At 44.8% G+C, this 19,745-nt stretch overlaps 1 protein-coding gene across 3 annotated transcripts in view; it reads left to right on the forward strand.

Annotated features, from left to right (window-relative positions):
* Positions 1–19,745, forward strand: part of LDLRAD3 (low density lipoprotein receptor class A domain containing 3) — a 287,446-nt gene that overhangs the window by 77,045 nt on the left and 190,656 nt on the right. For 2 of the 3 annotated variants that reach the window (XM_082270157.1, XM_082270158.1), the window contains exon 2: positions 14,703–14,849. In XM_082270157.1, coding sequence (XP_082126283.1) covers positions 14,703–14,849 — 147 coding nt within the window. Of the gene's footprint in view, positions 1–14,702; positions 14,850–19,745 lie in introns of those variants that run through there. The other variant, XM_082270159.1, reaches the window with a different exon arrangement.

The following is a 19,745-nucleotide window of genomic DNA, read 5'->3' on the forward strand; positions in this document are numbered from 1 at the left end:
CTGAATCCGGGTTTTTGCATCAACTTTTCCGACACGTTTTGCGGCGTCGATGTGAAACGTGAGAATAAATAAACGTCTTTGTAATGCTGTTTGAGTTCGGTGGTAGTTTTTTTGGAAGGCAGTCGGCTTTCTGCTTTTCACACCGGCGCTCCTCATTATTTTCATTGTTGAAGTCGGACAAATATTTTTCAGCGGCGCCTTCACTGAAAACAGCGACAGCCAATAGAGCGCCGGCTTGCTGGAGAAGCCAGCAGGGTTTTCAGGCTGGTTGTCTGAATGCGCTTTGATTGCAGTCGGGAGGAGGCCCCTAATGAAGCAACGTGAGCAACCGTCTCCGGCAGCGGGTGTTCCGGGGGAAAGAAAATATGAAAATATTACTTTTTTTTTTTTTACATTTGCTTTAAAGAAACCCAATGTGAACCCGTACTCATTAGCTTGAAGTGTATGTAAGGGCTCATTCACACCTGGAGCTCCTCTGAAAAGCGATCTTTGTGGATTGCTGTGCAGAGGGTGATTGATAAGCAACTGGGAGGTGATCAAAACCATAACGGGTGCCGCTCAGGACTCCCAACGGGTCCTCTTTTTTTTTTTTTGGCAGACCACTAGGAGTGCAGACAAGGACGGAGTTTGTCAACATGGGGAGAAGGAAAGTCCGATAAGCCGAAAATCACTGCAAGACTCTGTGCTTGGGTACAAGACAGCCTCAGCCCACGCTCCAGCCAGGCCATGTCCACCAACGCGTTTCGCTCTGCCCCCCCAGACCTTGAGCATGATTAAAGTGATTTATAAAGTCTTGTTTTTATTTTTTTTTTTAATTATAATAACAAGCATGTCTTAGGCCCCTTTCACATGGGCGCACCACCCGACGGAGTCCGTTCTGCTCAGCAGGGATCGATCCACCAATCCCTGCTGAGAAGGCGGATGACAGCTTTGTCTCCGCTCTGTGTGTGGAGACGGAGCGGTCAGATCCCCGCTCTCCTCTATGGGGAGATTGAATGAGAACGGACCGCCTGTCCGTTCTCATCCAATCCCATCTGATCCGATCCTCCCGACGGATGTAAAATAGAGTTTCCATCCATCCGGATTTCATGGACCGGATCAGATAGCAGCCGGTGTCAGCGGACATGTCCTTGCTGACACCCGCTGCCCCATAGGGATGAATGGAGCATCCGATCAGGTATGCCTGAAAAACTGACAGGCGGATCGGATCGCCTGTGTGAAAGGCGCTTTACTTACCTGCTCTGTGCAGTTGGTTTTGCACAGAACAGCCCTGATCTTCCTCTTCTCGGTTCCCTCTTCGGTCCTCCTGGCCCCTCCCTCTTGTCTAGTGCCCCACAGCAAGCAGCTTGCTATGGGGGCACCCAAGCCGAGCTGCAGCTCCCTGTGTCCCGGCCAAACTGTATGGCTGAATTTGCACCGTACAGAGATCGCATGTAATTCGGAGTGCACTGCTCCTAAAATTTACATGCGATCTCTGTACGGTGCAAATTCAGCCATACAGTTTGTATGGCTGAATTCGCACCGCGATCGCACCCAACTTGCACAGGACCCTTTTTTTTTTGTCCGCAGCAGAATCGGATCGCATGATGGTTCACACTAGTGCGATCTGATTCTGTGCGAACTTTGAGATCGCACTGTGATATGCGATCTGATCTGGGGGTGTCGTTAACTTTTAATTGACACCCCCAGCGTATCGCATATGGCAGTGTGAACTGCCAGGGGTGCGGATGCGATGCGGGAACACGCTGTATATTCGAAGCGTTCCCGCATTGCAGAAATGTGAACCGGCACTGAAGAAATGACACTTTGCTACAATGTAAAGTAGTGAGTGTACAGCTTGTATAACAGTGTAAATTTTCTGTCCCCTCAAAATAACTCAACACACAGCCATTAATGTCTAAACCACTGGCAGCAAAAGTGAGTACACCCCTAAGTGGAAATGTCCAAATTGGGCCCAGTTTTGTGATCCTGAAGTTCAGCTTTAAATATCTATATGTTAGACTCGTGCCGCTCGATCTCTGACGTTTTGACACACAGGCGCCCACACTGATTTTTTTTTATTTATTTGTGTAAATGTTTTCGTATTTTATTAGCAGCACATTATAAGGTGACCTGGTATGTTTCACATTACAACACCTCTAGTCTGCTTCGCACTTTTTTTTTTTTTTTCGCAATGGGACCAATTATGGATAACGGATTGCTGTGGATGGCGGAGCTTGTACGCTATTTGCTAATAAAATAAAAAAATATATATTTATAAAGCAGAAGAGAGATTATCACTACATGGATTGTGTGCATGGTTTCAGAGCTGTGATGCTGCAGCCTTTGGCGCCTCCTGTTGGTGAGGGGGAGTTTTTGCTTGACGATAATTATCCAAGCGGACCGATCATTGCATTTATGTTTTCATATTAAAGTGGTTGCAAACCCTTACATACACTATATTGTCAAAAGTATTGGGACGCCTGCCTTTACACGCACATGAACTTTAATGGCATGCCAGTCTTAGTCCGTAGGGTTCAATATTGAGTTGGCCCACCCTTTGTAGCTATAACAGCTTCAACTCTTCTGGGAAGGCTGTCCACAAGGTTTAGGAGTGTGTCTATGAGAATGTTTGACCATTCTTCCAGAAGCGCATTTGTAAGGTCAAGCACTGATGTTAGACAAGAAGGCCTGACTCGCAGTCTCCACTCTAATTCATCCCAAAGTTGTTCTATCGGGTTGAGGTCAGGACTCTGTGGTGCAGACCAGTCAAGTTCCTCCACTATATTACCAAAATATATATTACCAGACGTCTGCCTTTACATGAACATGAACTTTAATGGTATCCCAGTCTTAGTCCGTAGGGTTCAATATAGAGTTGGCCCACCCTTTGCAGCTATAACAGCTTCAACTCTTCTGGGAAGGATCTCCTCAAGGTTTAGGAGGGTCAATTGGACTGTTTGACTATTCTTCCAGAAGCGCATTTGTGAGGTCGGGCACTGATATGGACAAGAAGACCTGGCTCGCAGTCTCCACTCTAATTCATCCCATAGGTGTTCTATCGGGTTGAGGTCAGGACTCTGTACAGGACAGTCAAGTTCCTCCACCCCAAACTCGCTCATCCATGTCTTAATGGATCTTGCTTTGTGCACTGGTGCGCAGTCATGTTGGAACAGGAAGGGGCCATCCCCAAACTGTTCCCACAAAGTTGGGAGCATGAAATTGTCCAAAATGTCCTGGCATGCTGACGCCTTAAGAGTTCCCTTCACTGGAACTAAGGGGCCAAACCCAACCCCTGAAAAACACCCCCACACCATAATACCCCCTCCACCAAATGATTTGGACCAGTGCACAAAGCAAGGTCCATAAAGACATGGATGAGCGAGTTTGGGGTGGAGGAACTTGGCTGGTCTGCACAGAGTCCTGACCTCAACCCGATAGAACACCTTTGGGATCAATTAGAGCAGAGACTGCGAGCCAGGCCTTCTAATCCAACATCAGCGCCTGACCTCACAAATGCGCTTCTGGAAGAATGGTCAAACATTCCCATAGACACTCCTAAACCTTGTATACAGCCTTCCCAGAAGAGTTGAAGCTGTTATAGCTGCAAAGGGTGGCCAATATTGAACCCTACGGACTAAGACTGGGATGCCATTAAAGTTCATGTGCATGAAAAGGCAGGCGTCTGGTAATATATATTTTGGTAAATACCCAGTGAAGTGACTGTCCTCACACAGAGTTTTCTATGGCTGAAATTGAATCGCATTCGCACCATATAGGTGCAGGACCCAATTTTATGCCTGCTCTGGAATCAGATCGCATAGATGTTCAGACCCATGCAATCAGATTTCACAGTGCGTACTGCGGACTGAATTGGGGATGTCGTTAACTTTACATTGACACCCGCAGCGGTTTGTAGGCAGCAGTGTAAACTGCCTGCGAGTCAGCCGCGATGCGGAACCTGCACAGGAATCGCTGTGATTCCCGCATGACATAAGTGTGAACCCAGCCTAAGCCCTCATTCACATTGGAGGCGGGTTTGAAATCATGAGAGTTCAGCTGAACTCGCACGATTTCAAACCCGCATTTCATTACGAGTTCGGGGGTGATTCGAAAGACATCCATGTGGATTCATGCACAGATGTCTATAGAAATCGCCCCCCGAAGTCACCAAAAGTAGTGCAGAAACGTATTTTTGGAGATCGGTGCAGCTCTGCAAAGTCGCAGCGATTGGGACAGTGCTGTTGCCGGCAAGAGGCTGCAATTTGTCATGCGATTTGACATATCAAATCGCGCCGATGTGAATGGGGGCTGATTGTCAAAGCTTGATTGAAGAAGTTGAAGTTAGAAGCTGATTGGCTCCCATGCACAGCTGCACCAGACTTTGCACTCTCCAGTTTTAATAAATCTCCCCCAATGTGACATTAATTCAGGTTAATGAAGATAAAATGTAAAATTGTATATTATTTATAAAGATCCTGAAAAATCCACCTATTTCCTTCCCGTGAGCACTCTACTCTCCCCTGTGCTTTTTTTTTTTTTTTTTGTTCTTGTTCCCCCCCCCCCCCCTTCCTCCCCGTCTCTCTCTTGCGTTAATTACCCTACCAGTTGATTCCTCATTATTTTTATGAAGAAGCGGTAATATTTTTATTACTGATAGATAATAACTTCTAATTAAGCACAATATCCTTTCTTGCCGTTGAACTGGGATTTTAATTAAGAGCTGATTAGAGCGTCTTGTGTGGGTGACGCAGGAACATTCGTGAATATACCGAGAGGTTCACTTTACCATCTCTGACATTCGTTCATTGGATTCTGATCAAAAAAGTGCATGTGTACACAGTAGGGATCAACCGATTATCGGCAATGCCGATATATCCAGGGCCGATCTGCACTTTCCCCCGATACATCGGAATCGGCCCCGGAGGTTACCGATATTGCCGATATTTCGGCAAAGTGCTTGCACCGTGGTGATGCCTGCAGCTAGAGGGATCGCCCCGGTACCAGCGTCCATAGCCGACGGTCGGCTGTCTTGTAATGACAACCGATGCAGCTGAGAAGCCGCTCCGCTGTCATTACAAGGGGCAGGAGGGGATGCCCCCCCCCTCCCGCCACCTTCCGCGACTCGCCCGGGTCTCCCGTCCTACTGGGAGACCCGGGCATCCTACCTGCACGGCCGCCGAAGAGAAGACCCGATCAAAGCTTGCATTCTGCTCTGATCGGGTCTCCATGTAAAAAACTCAGAAGTGATGTCAGAACATCAGTTCCGGGTACTCTGCGGTAAATTAAAAAAAAAAAAAAAATGCGAGCATTTAAAACAGCCAGACTTGGCGTTTTGAATGCTGTTAAGTGCAGAGGAATGGTTTGGGGTCTTTTAGACCCCCTAGATCCCTCCACAAGAGTACCTGTGAAAAAAACCACAATTTTTAAATTTCCGAAAATATCGCCCAATATCGGCCGATACCGATATCCGATGACCAAAATATCAGTATCGGCAATAAAAAAACGATATCGGTCGATCACTAGTACACAGGGCTGTGCGACCGACCGGTGAGTCCTCCCATATCAGAAGCCATTCAGGCCTTCATCTTAAAGGGTAACTCCACTGTTGTGGGGAAAAAAATAGCAAATAAAGAAAAAAGAATATAGAGTATACAATTGTGACACAAATCATATTGTAATTGAATATTATAAAAAAATGACCTTTCCTTTTCAGTCTGCAGCTGTTGTAATTTTCTGGAAATGCAATGCAATATGGCTGCCTGGAGCTGTTCTGTACACAGAATGTATACTGACCACACCCCCAGAAACATAATTTCCTGCTTGTGTGATTGGCTCACCAATTTTCCCAGAAGTCTGCAGTAAGATACAAGTCAGATTTCTGGCATCCCCTGCAACAACAATGTCATTTTTGGTGAGATGCTCCCAATAGGAACACGTCTAAAGGGATGCAGACCCAGCAGTTTTCCTCATTAGAGCCCTGCAGCTGCCACAGCTGATAGATAATTATGAATCCACTCCCATTAGACCCATTAAGCACAGAGGAACAAACAATGATTTCAGAATAACAAAATGTAGGAATCTGTAACAAAGTTTGTTATAATCGTTGTAATGTACATCACCCAGAGGGTCCAATAACCACTCGCTTAATGGACACTTTCACCCCCTGCCTGCCCAGACCAGTTTTCAGCTTTCAGTGCTGTCACACTGTGAATGACAGTTGTGCAGTCATGCAACACTGTACTCAAATTTTCATCATTTTCACACAAATAGAGCTTTTTATGGTGGTGTTTTAATTTTTTTTTTTTTTAGCTAAACAAAAAAAAAAAACTGAAAGATTTGAAAAAACGTTTTTCATATTTTGCTATAAAATTTTGAAAACAGATAATTTTTATCCACTGGTGAGCACTGATGAGGTGGCACCAATAGGCTACACTCATGGGCACTGTTAGGTGCCACTGGTGGGCACTGATGAGGTGGCACTGGTGGACACTGATCAGACAACACTGATGGGCACTGATGAGGTGACACTGGTGGGCACTGAGGTGGCACTGATGGGCACTGATCAGACGGCACTGATGGGTGGCAGTGATAGGCTCTGGTAGGGGTCACTGATAAGTGACATTGATGATGAGGCACTGGTGGGCACTGATTAGCAGTACTGATGGACACTGATAGATGGCACTGGTGGGCACTGATGAGGTAGCACTGGTTAGCACTGATGAGGTGGCACTGGTGGGCACTGATCAGACGGCACTGATGGGTGGCAGTGATAGGCTCTGGTAGGGGTCACTGATAAGTGACACTGATGATGAAGCCCTGGTGGGCACTGATTAGCAGTACTGATGGACACTGATAGATGGCACTGGTGGGCACTGATGAGGTAGCACTGGTTAGCACTGATGAGGTGGCACTGGTGGCGACTGATCAGACAGCACTGATGAGGCTGCACTGATGGGTGGCACTGATGGGCACTGGTAGGGGGCAAATAACAATGGTGATGAGACACTGGTGGGCACTAATTAGCAGTACTGATGGGCACTGATAGATGGCACTGGTGGGCACTAAGGGGACGGATGCCCCTCTAACAGAAGCCAGTTACTGGCTTTCTTCTTTTCTTCATGCTGACAGCATGAGGGGGAAAAAAAAAGCTGATAGCCGGCTTCTGTTTACTTCCACCATCAGCTGTCATTGTCTGACAGCTGATCACGTGGTAAAAGGCCTGCTGTGATTGGCCCTTTACCTCCATCAGTGATCAGCCGAGTCTCAGCGATCACAGAGCGCGGGCAGCGCAAGAACTTCCATGTATGCCCTCCCAGCATTTTAAGCTAACACTTTAGTCGCCTTTTGGCAATAGCGCGGGTGCCAAGTGGTTAAAGGGTAGCTCCTCTTTTGTAGGAAAAAAACGGCAAAATATAATATAGTGGAATGGATACGCAAGTCATTGTAATTGAATATTATTAAAAAATTACCTTTCGTTTTCAATCTGCAGTTCTGTTGTTTTCTGTAAAAAATGCAATACAATAGGGTAGGGCTTGACAAACCCTAGGCGCCAGGTCGCCAAGGCAGCAAATTGCGTCCTGGTGCAAAAGCTCCACACAGCCCGTGAACGCCCCACCTGCTTTGTATCGTGGGCTCTGCTTGCCTATCTGCGAGCCTGGGACCGGTGTAGCGGTTGTCGCCGGGTAGAGGGGAAGGAGGAGAGCAGACCCTATATATGTGTGTATATATATAATATATATATATATACAGTATCACACAAAGTCAACATTTCGATGAGGCACAGGCTCCTATATATATATATATATATATGTATATATATATATATATATATTTTGAGTATATACTCAACCCTACCATGGTGCAGTAATTGCTGTAAATGCTCCGTTTGCTTATATTCATTGCAAACATCTGCCTCTGTATGCCCATAATTCGCTCAAGCAAAGTCTTTAAAAAGTCCTGCAAGGCTTTGATGGTGTCACAGAGAATAGTGTGAAGCGCGCCGTGTTGCTGGAAGCCTGTAACAAGCTTGGCAGAGAATCCCCGACTGTCACTGCAGATAGTGGGGTCACCCGCGGTTAGCGGGAAGATTCATTAGCAATGTACAGTAATGACTATGGGAGACCTTTCCAAAAGCAACATAGTTACAGGGAGGGGGGGGGGGGGGTGTTGAGGATGGTCGATGTTGAATGTCACATTCTAAATATTTGAATGGCCTATGTCGAGTGTAATACATAAATTTACACCTGTAATTAAGTGCACTTCTAGCGTTCATAATTTGAAGTTCAACAAATATATTACATGCACCAAAATCGAAAGCTAGAATCCATACAAGAGCTTTTTTACATGCCAAAGGATTTGTATTTCTGTCCATCCAGCCCTGAGATTTATGCAGCGCAGCCAGCCTTGTGACCTGATGTATTTTTCTCTGCTGCATATGGTCACCATCCTGTCACCCAACCTGAGATTGAGAAATCCCAATTAAGAAATGAGCATAATCATTATCTTGCAGTATCTCCAGCACACGTAGATTGCAATCATTTCGTTCCCTGACCTCTCAGGGGTTAAGTAGGAAGCTAGGTGATTTTTTTTATCTGAGCCCTGAGGAAGGGGGCCCCTGAAACGTGTTGGCCACCTTTTATCTTCCTGTTCTCATATTATCAACATTAAGGCTGCATTCACACCTGAGCATTACGTTTTTGAGCATTTTTATGAGCTTTGGGTTTTTTTTTTTAATTAGCCAATAGAAAAAATATCATCTGTTTCATCATTTATTTACTATATTTTTCAGCTTTTTCATCTGCTTTTATTTAATATTTACTATTAATTATTATTTTTTTTTTGCAAGGGGTTAAAGGTTAGGGTTAGAGGTTATTTTATTTATTATTTATTTACTTAATTTCTTTACTTTCTATTTATTTTGTTAGCTTAGGCGTTCATATTAGGGTTAGGGTTATTTTATTTATTTTATATTTTGTAATTTATGATTTATTTATGTATGATTATTTTTTTATTTATGTATTATTTATTTATGAACTAGTATTTCTCTTTAATCATTGCATTTGAGCATAAAAACGCGTGAGAAAACGACAAAAAATCAAGCGTTTCCATTCATTTCTATAGATAAAAAAAAAAAAAAAACGCTTCAAAAGCACACCAATCTACCTGATTTGAGCTGCAAAAATAGATCCAAAACCCTTTTGAGCTTCAGGCATTTGGCTTGTAGTGGAGAATAATTGATTTTTTTTTTTCTCCATCGTTTTCGAGCTTCAACCTACCAAACGCTGAGGTGTGAATGGAGCCTAAATGCTTGTGGACTCTTCAGACAACTGTCTGGCCTCTTTTTATATTTCATTCAAATCAATCTGGGATGTCATCGCCCCTTGGGAGAGCCCCACCACTTTTTGCTAGAGCTGCTGAGGTTAATTAAAAAGTCGAATACAGTGTGTATATATATATATATATATATATATATATATATATATATATATATATACAGTACAGACCAAAAGTTTGGACATACCTCAAAGAGTTTTCTTTATTTTCATGACTATGAAAATTGTAGTCACACTTCAAGAGGAAGTCACCTGAAATGGTTTTCACTTCACATGTGTGCCCTGTCAGGTTTAATAAGTGTGATTTCTTGCCTTATAAATGGGGTTGGGACCATCAGTTGTGTTGTGCAGAAGTCGGGTGGATACACAGCTGATAGTCCTACTGAATAGACTGTTAGAATTTGTATTATGGCAAGAAAAAAACAGCTAAGTACAGGAAAACGAGTGGCCATCATTACTTTAAGAAATGAAAGTCCGTCAGTCCGAAAAATTGGGAAAACGTTGAAAGTGTCCCCAAGTACAGTCACAAAAACCATCAAGCGCTACAAAGAAACTGGCTGACATGCGGACCGCCCCAGGAAAGGAAGACCAAGAGTCACCTCTGCTGCGGAGGATAAGTTCATCCGAGTCACCGGCCTCAGAAATCGCAGGTTAACAGCAGCTGAGATTAGAGACCAGGTCAATGGCACACGGAGTTCTAGCAGCAGACACATCTCTAGAACAACTGTTAAGAGGAGACTGTGTGAATCCGGCCTTCATGGTAGAATATCTGCTAGCAAACCACTGCTAAAGAAAGGCAACAAGCAGAAGAGACTTGTTTAGGCTAAAGAACACAAGGAATGGACATTAGACCAGTGGAAATCTGTGCTTTGGTCTGAGGAGTCCAAATTTGAGATCTTTGGTTCCAACCACCGTGTCTTTGTGCGACGCAGAAAAGGTGAACGGATGGACTCTACATGCCTGGTTCCCACCGTGAAGCATGGAGGAGGAGGTGTGATGGTGTGGGGGTGCTTTGCTGGTGACACTGTTGGGGATTTATTCAAAATTGAAGGCATACTGAACCAGCATGGCTACCACAGCATCTTGCAGCGCCATGCTATTCCATCCGGTTTGCGTTTAGTTGGACCATCATTTATTTTTCAACAGGACAATGACCCCAAACACACCTCCAGGCTGTGTAAGGGCTATTTGACCAAGAAGGAGAGTGATGGGGTGCTGCGCCAGATGACCTGGCCTCCACAGTCACCGGACCTGAACCCAATCCAGATGGTTTGGGGTGAGCTGGACCGCAGAGTGAAGGCAAAAGGGCCAACAAGTGCTAAGCATCTCTAGGAACTCCTTCAAGACTGCTGGAAGACCATTTCAGGTGACTACCTCTTGAAGTGTGACTCTACAGTTTTCATAGTCTTTCAAAACTCTTTGAATGAGAAGGTGTGTCCAAACTTTTGGTCTGAACTGTATATATATATATATATATATATATATATATATAAATATATTTGAAAAAAACAGTCATTTTCGATTTCGGCTGACTGCATCCTGAATTTTTTGGTTTCAGCATTAAAATTTCTTTGTAGCTGATACAGAGACTGTTCTAGTGGCTCACAACTTTAAGGAACCGACTCCTGTCAGTGGTGGTAGCCTCAGGATTGGAGCCTGCAGTGGAGTATCTTTCTTCTGCTTACTATGGTGTATAATAGTTGGTGAGAGATCTTAGAAGATTTTGATCTCGGCCCCTTGGAAGAGTATTTCCCTGCGTTCTCTGGCTCTTTTTGGGAGGTCTTCCTTCAACCTAAAGCTTACCAGGCAGCAGACAACGTCCCTGGGGGGGGGGGGGGGTCCAAATCTCTCCCCTCAGGCCTTAGGGCTCTGTGTATCCTTTCAAAGTCAAAGAAGGTGTCTAGTGGCCTGCCCAAAAGGTCGTTGAAGATGGCGTTTGTGGTTTGTGTGATCTGGTTGGTATCTATACTTTCGGGTAAGCCTCTTAATCTCATATTGTGCCTGCGTCCGTGGTTGTCGAGGTCTTCCAGGTTTCTCTGCATATCTCGTAACTGTGTGGAGTGAGACAGTGTCGTTCTCTTTGCTTGATGGAGGTCAGTCTCGTGGCACGCTGAGGCCTCTTCCAGGTTGTCCATCCGCAGGCCCATTGACTGGATGTCCCGTTTAAGGTCTGCTATGGCAGCCGCCAATGTATCTTTAATGTCCGATACTACTGACCTGAGGGCTCCTAGGCTTAGTGGCTGATCGTTGAATGAGCCTGCTTCCGTGCTAGGGGCTCGGTCAGTGTGAGAAGGGCCGATGCTGCGGCTGGGCGAGTGTGCGCCATGACGCAGGGCCTGAGATGGAGCCAGGGCCTCACGTTCCTGCGCTCTGAAGAGCTCCGGGATGCTGTGGTTTGCTTGCGATCCCTGGGGGATCGGGATCTGGATTGTGAAGGATTTCCCAATGTTGTCCCCATATTGTCAGGGATGAAAACCTCTTGTAGTCTTGTCGCTGGACTGCTGTGGGAGATAGCGAGGAGATCAAGCAGCCATCACCGTCCGGCACCAAGCCACGCCCCTTGGTGTATAATAGTTACTTTGGTTCAACCTGCGCCAATGTAACTGTAAAAATTGGCATACATGGGAATTCATCTTTAAGATTTCCAGGCGTTAAAACTGCTCTGCTCTCCAACGCCGGGCCCCCGCTGTTACTCTTCATTCAACGCCTCCCTCCAAAGCACAACCAGAAGACCTTGCATGCAGGGATGTAAATTGTACAAATGGACTCCAAAGACAATCTTGAGTATTTTCATATTGCTTATACTACATTTTCATCATTTATTATAGAAAGGAAAATCCCTCTGAGAAAAAACAGAACAAAGTTTCCCTTTAAATAACGGTTTGAAAGTCTACAAAGCATCGTTTTCTGTGTTCTTTCACTTGAGATGAGCGCCAGGAATGCTTGTGTCTGGGTGACCTTTGAAATCCTCTCCGTTGGGTCTCGGGGGTACGAGGCACAGCTCTTGTTTCTGGATAGGCTTTATCAATAATTCACCTGCAATTTGGGAGTTTAGTGCATTTGACCTCCAGCTGTGCTTCTGTATTGTGCCTGGTCAGGCGAAAGAATATTCGTTGCTAATGAAGCGAAGATTAAAGCCGTTCTGGGTTGTGTAATAGCCTGTTTTTGTTGGATGTCACGTTGAATAGTTTCAGCTATTACGGGTTGTTAGTAATGAAAAGTGGACAGATAAAGTGGAATAATTATGTGGGTTTTTTTTTTCTTTCTTTTTAGATCAATTGCCAACAGTTACAAAGGTCAGAGTTATATTTTGCTTGTATTTCGATATTTGTGCTCCTTGCTTTGTATCATTTTATATGATATCCAATCAGACAAATTTTGTTTGCAATCTGTTACATAATGAAAAAATTGTTAAAGGGATTTTGGGTGGGTTATAGCAACTGAATTTCTGTCTGACTTTGGTTTCTACTGCCAAGATCTAATTATTGAAATTCCCGTATGTTCGGCAGTCTGGTGTCTCATTTCTCCATTAAGGAAAGTCAGCCTGACGCGTTCTGCCTGGTGGGAGGAAATGAGAGTGCTTCTGTGCTCCTCAGAGTAAATCCAATGCTGGCACGTGTGGCGCGCTCAGAGATGCCTAGGCTTGGTACCAATGGTATTGTACATATTGGATTTCACTGCCAAGATCTAATCATTGAGATTCACATATGTTCCACAATGGTGAATATTGTACTGTTTCCACCATGGTACTAATGATATATTGGTTTTGAACATATTGGATTTCACTGCCGAGATCATATTCTTGAAATCGCTGTGTCCTGCACTATGGTGTCTCGTATCTCCATTATGAAAAGTCATCCTACCACATACTGCCTAGTGGGAAGAGATGGGAGTAGAGCAGTGATGGCGAACCTTGGCACCCCAGATGTTCAGATGTTTTGGAACTACATTTCCCATGATGCTCAACTACATTGTAGAGTACATAAGCATCATGGGAAATGTAGTTCCAAAACATCTGGGGTGCCAAGGTTCGCCATCACTGGAGTAGAGTATTTGTCTTTCCTGTCCAAGCTTCTGTGTTCCTTGGAGTAAATACATCTGGTGCACCTCATGCTGGTACATGCATGGCTCTCTTGGAGATACTTAAGCCTGGTACCAAATGGTGTTCTGATTTTGTATATATTGGGTTTCACTGCCAAGAACTAATTATTTAGATTCACGTATGTTCCACAATAGTACCAACACGGTGAATATGGTACCAAATGGTGTCATGGTTTTGTACATATTGGATTTCACTGCCAAGATGTAATTATTGAAATTACTGTATGTTCCGCACTGGTGTCTCATATCTCTGTTAAGGAAAGTCATCCTTCCACGTACTGCCTGGTGAGAGGAGATGGGTGTAGAGTATTTGTCTCTCCCGCCCAAGCTTCTGTGTTCCCCAGAGTAAATGCATTTGGTGCAGCCAATGCTGTATGGTGGTATGTTCGGCATCCACTCAATACTGCTCTGTCTCTCACCCGCTCCATCTCCCACCCACCCGATACCGATCCGTCTCTCACCCACCTGCCGTAAGTGACACCAGGGTGATACCGCTCCGTCCGGCATTCGATCTTGGAGGTCACGTGGTCACGCCGGGCGTGACCACGCTCGTGACCTCCAAATATGCACTGTTACTGTAAAAATGACACTGGCAGGGAAGGGGTTAACTGTACTGGTGATCAAGGGGTTAAATGTGTCCCTAGGGGCGTGATTCTAACTGTCAGGGATCGTGGCTTGTGAAGTCATCACAGAGACATGCGATCCTATATAGCAGGATCACATAGCCTCTGTGATCACTTCAGGGAGAATGACCGACAGCTGTGTTTACATCAGCCATCTGTCTTTCTCCCTCAGCTGCGGGAGATTGCGAGTGGCCGCGGCCATCGGAGCCGCCGGTCACACGCGCTGGCTCCCTGGCTGAAAAGTGGGGGCGGCAGAGCGCCGCCGCCGCCGCGTACTCGCCCCCTAGAGTCTCCTGAGCGAGCGACGTAGTACTACGTCGCTTTGCCCAGGAGCGGCTGCCAGCCGCAGTAAAACTGCGGCGCACGGACGTTAAGGGGGGGTAAAACCCTCTGAAGCTGAAGTGGTTATTTGAACAAGCTGAAGTTAGAAGCTGATTGGCTACCATGCTCAACCGCACCAGATTTTGCACTCCAGTTTTAGTAAATCAACCCCAAAGTATGTGATTGGCAGAACCGCCAGGTGAAAATAAAGATAATAAAAAAGAAAATAAATGCAGCCTCCACATCTAAGAACTGGTTAGCACCATTATATTACATTTTTGTTTTTTTAGGTGTTATAAAAATTGTGTTGTATCTTTCTCACTTCCCTGTGTTCTTCTTGCAGATGGACAGCTGTTACCTGGGAATAACCAGACCACAGAATGTAACATCCCCGGGAACTTCATGTGTAACGATGGGGTGTGCATACCAGGCGGATGGGAGTGTGACGGGCTGACTGACTGCTTTGATGGCAGCGATGAAGAGGAATGTCGTAAGTCACGCTTGCTTCCTTTTCTTTGTTCTCTCTCTGATCACATGATCCCTTCCTCCATCTACTCTTCAGATTACATACAATGAAGCTGACCCCTCTCTCCACCTGTCCGCCTTCCTCTGTAAAACTCCCCACCAACAGGTTATTAGGATTCACCTTTGTAAAGCATATTTTAAACCCAAGAGCAACAGTTTAATATAATGCAGCTTACCATTCCTATGATGGGTTCCTGCATTTGTTTTTTTTTTTCACCTGGTGATCCTGCCAGTAATGCATTGCCTGTCCTAGGGTGATAACAACGCGAGATCACTGTACTGTATCAATGAAGGATCGAAGGTGCCACCATAGGCTGCTCTCATGCTTTGGTCTGCAAATATTTCCTGCTCTTCCCATCCTTATATCATGAAGGGGGAGGTGGGTGTTCTGTAGTACAGAGAACTCAGGGTGGGCTGACATATTGTTTGAGATTATAAAGTGATTGTAGAAGGGAAACCTTTTATTTATTTTTTTTAGGAGGATCTGCACCCGCCAGCCCCGTTTTTACCTTAAAGCGGAGCTCTCCCCAAAAGGTGTAGCTCTGATTATTTGCCTTCCTCTCCCACTCTGTTGCCACATTTGGCACCTTTTGGGGGGAGCAGGTACCTGGTTATGACAGGTACCCACTCCGACTTTCATCTGACTTTGCTGCGGCAAAGTCATCCGCAAGTTCGGCCCCCTCCTCCTCCTTCCCCTGCTGCTGGGCCATTCACAAAGCACAGCACGATTCACGCATGCGCAGTAGGGAACCGACTGTGAAGAGATAGCGGCGGCAGCACCTGGGAGCCGATTGAAAAATTCTGAGTGGAACCTGTCCTGTTAAACTGCTTGCTGTATGGTCTTGGCCAACGTGCTGCAGCACAGTTCCAGGGTCTTGGCAATCTTCTTATAGCCTAGGCCATCTTTATGTAGAGCAACAATTCTTTTTTTCTCTTACGTCCTCCGACAGTCGCCGCCCACTCATACAGTCTTCTCCAATGGGGGTATTGACTTCCTCTCCTTAGGAGTAGGTAGTCAATACCCCCATTGGTGAAGACTGTATGAGTGGGCGGCGACTGTCGGACGACTCAGAGAAAGGAATTTTACGGTAAGATTTTACAAAAATTCAGTTTTTCAGATCCTCAGAGAGTTCTTTGCCATGAGGTGCCATGTTGAACTTATAGTGACCAGTATGAGAGAGTGAGAGGGATAGCACCAAATTTAACACACCTGCTCCCCAGAGCTTGTAACACTAACGAGTCACATGACACTGGGGAGGGAAAATGGCTAATTGGGCCCAATTTTGACATTTTCAGTTAGGGGTGTACTCACTTTTGTTGCCAGCGGTTTAGACATTAATGGCTGTGTTGAGTTATTTTGAGGGGACAGCACATTTACACTGTTATACAAGCTGTACACTCACTACTTTACATTGTAGCAAAGTGTCATTTCTTCAATGTTGTCACATGAAAAGATATAATAAAATATTTACCAAAATGTGAGGGGTGTACTCACTTTTGTTAGATACTGTATGTGTGTATATATATATATAAGAAAAATAGTGTAGCGCTATTGTCCTTCAGAAGATAACTAATAAGTCCATATCAAATCAAATGTATCATTCCAAAAAGAAGAACTCCACAGAAATGATGCACAATTCCCAAAAGAAAAATCGAATGCCTCTTTAATGCTGGAAAGAAAAGGCGCCACCATGAAGGGTTAATCAGCCTCTTACCAAAACTCTATGATCCTTATCACAGGGATCATAGACAGCAGAAATCAAATTGTAGTAGTCAGGGAGAGACCTCTCAGCTTCCCTCTTACCGACGTCAACGTGTGACAAAACACGTAGGAGCAGCTTGCGGCACGTCATGCCGCTACGGACGGGGGACACGGCGGCCATTTTCTTGGTTTGAAACCAACTTACACCAAGTGAATGGGATGTTACAGGACATGCTCTGTATCTCTGGGCTAATTGTAAGTAGCCATTTGTCTTTTTATGCCTGATTAAACGTGTGTGACAGTATTACACCATGAGGAGTGTTTTGTTTTTCACATGACCTGTTAACCTGTGAGAGGGGCGTTGGACCTATCGGTAAGAGGGAAGCTGAGAGGTCTCTAGGATCATAGAGTTTTGGTAAGAGGCTGATTAACCCTTCATGGTGGCGGCTTTTCTTCACATGGTTTCCAGCATTAAAGAGGCATACGATTTTTCTTTTGGGAATTGTGCACCATTTCTGTGGAGTTCTTCTTTTTGGAATGATACATTTTTTCTTTGATTTCATGTGATATGGACTTATTAGTTATCTTCTGAAGGACAATAGCGCTACACTATTTTTCTTATTTGCTTAATTAGATCTGTTTCCACATTCAGGATCATGTGTTGGCAGCTTTTTGTACTAGTTTGTGATATGCTATCAGTAAGAGCAGCAATTCCTTTATCCATTCATGTGTGTATATGTATATATATATATATATATATATATATATATATATATATATATATATATACATATAAAAAAAAATATATATATATGCATGTATGTGCGTATATATTTATTATTTTTATACAAACGAAAACTCAGAACTAAATGGATTTATAAAAGTCCTTGATCGCCGTAAGTGGTTCCTAAATTGCTCGATTTTTCGCCTTTTAGGTAAATCGAGATTTTGTTTAAACTTCTCCCCTGTGAAATGTGCAAATCAGTCTTTCTGGACTCTGCTGCCTCTCCTGGCCAAAACCAGAACTGCGCCTTCTTTTATTTTTCTGCATGCTTTGGAGTGAAATCTTGCTCGGAGTAAATATGTTTTATGTAGCCCCCCCACTGGCACATCTGTGGCTCTCTCTTGGATGTTCCGGATGTGCCCAGTCCTGGTTGGCAAGGCTCCTCTAATCTGCTTTGTATCAATTCTCTCTTAAGTCTTGTAAGAAGCATGTGAGGCTGTGATAGGAAAAGGCAGGCAGACGCTTCCCAATTCTGTTCCCCATGGGGAGACGTCGCCTTGATCTAAGATGCATCAGCTGGAACAGAGCAGGGACGGGGAGGGTAAAGTCTGGGTTTAGATGGCATTTCAGGTAAGGCGTGTACACCCCCCCGAGCAGAGTCTGCTGGAAGATCGGAAATCATCTATACGCTAAACCAATGCCCAAGGATGTTTATATCAGAATAATGTGATCAGGGCTGTCTTGTGTACACATGAGCATCAAAATGGAGCGTTGGGGGGTGGGGGGGGAGCAAGGTACATGAAGACGCCGTTGGGGGGGGGGGGGCAAGGTACATGAAGACGCCATTAGGGGGGGGCAAGGTACATGAAGATGCCATTGGGGGGGGGGGGGGGCAAGGATTTCTATGGACATGGTAGAAATCCTAGAAAGGAATTTTTATTTTACAGGTATTTATATAGCTTGGACAATTTACATATTGTACGTTTACATCAGTCTCTGTCCTCGAGGAGCTTACAATCTAATGTCCCTATCTCACATTCATACACATGCTAGGGCCGATTTATATTGGAGGCCAAACTTGAGCTTTAACATAAAAATTGTGAACAGGCAGGATTTCTAATGGAGAAGCGCCATATTATGTCTCTTCTGCATTAAAGTGGTTGTAAACCTCAGACATGAGATATGAACAAAGCATATCCATCTGTAGTGTGTACTTGTCTCAATCCAGAGCTCTAGGTGTAATTTCTGTCTGCTGCTTCGTTCCTCTGCTATCAGCATGAGTCACTTCTGACAAGTTTTCCGACACCAGGAGAAAAATGGTGACAGGAGAGGGAGCTCCTGCAGATTGACAGCCTCAGCTCTGTTCCTGTGTGCTTTGTGGAGGGGGGTGTGTCTCATCCCACCAATCAGCTCTCAGAGCTCTCCTCACTGAGCTCAGTGTGTGGTTTCAGCTCTCCGCCCCCTTTTTTTCTGAACTCTCAAACAAGCTTTATAAATTCAGCAGTTTGAACAGATGTAGGAGAGAAGACTGCAAATAAACAGGTACAACTTATGTAGGAGGATTTGTTCTATCTCTGTGCATCACCTGAGGCCAGTTAATGCACTGGATATATGTAAGGGTTTACATCCACTTTAACCACTTCCAGACCGCCTGCCACATATGTATTGCAGCAAGGCGGCCCGGCTGCACAAAATCACTTATAACTACTTGATTTTGTGCATGAGATTTTGGGGGTGCGCGCCTGCTCCTGGAGGGCCGCTCCTGCTGTGATCGGGCACATCGGGAGCCAATCAGCGGGCCCGGTGGCCGCGATGGCCGCTGGGACCCGTCGATCCTTAGGTGGAATGACAGAACGGCGGTCTGCCTATGTAAACAAGCTAAGCTGAAACACAGATCTCTTTTCCTCTAGTACATCCACTGCCCTCACAGTTAGAAAGCACTCTCTAGTAGCACACATGACCCCTTGATCACCTTAACCTAACCCTTTCCCTGCCAGTGTCATTTATACAGTGACAGTGCATTTTATTTTTTTTTAGCACTAATTTCTGTAGTGGTTTCACTGGTCCACAAAAAGTGTCACTTAGTGCCAGATTTGTCCGCCGCAATGTCGCAGTCCCGCTAAAAATCTCTGATCACCGCCAATACTAGTAAAAACAATTAAATAAAATGGCGATAAATGTATCCCATAGTTTGTAGACGCGATAACTTTTGTGCAAACCAATCAATATATGCTTTGTAGGATTTTTTTTTACCAAAAGTATGTAGCAGAATACATATTGGCCTAAATTGATGAATACATTTTATTTTTTTATTTTTTTTTATAAATCGATAATATTTATCATAGTGCCGGTGCGATCAGCGAGCCAGAGAAGGAATCTGCTGGCGGTGGAAGTTTACCATAGAGCTGACCGAGGAACAAATGGCCCCCGCTCTT

The sequence above is a fragment of the Pelophylax lessonae genome, assembly GCF_965119305.1.
Source record: "Pelophylax lessonae genome assembly, chromosome: 10".
Classification (NCBI taxonomy): domain Eukaryota; kingdom Metazoa; phylum Chordata; class Amphibia; order Anura; family Ranidae; genus Pelophylax; species Pelophylax lessonae.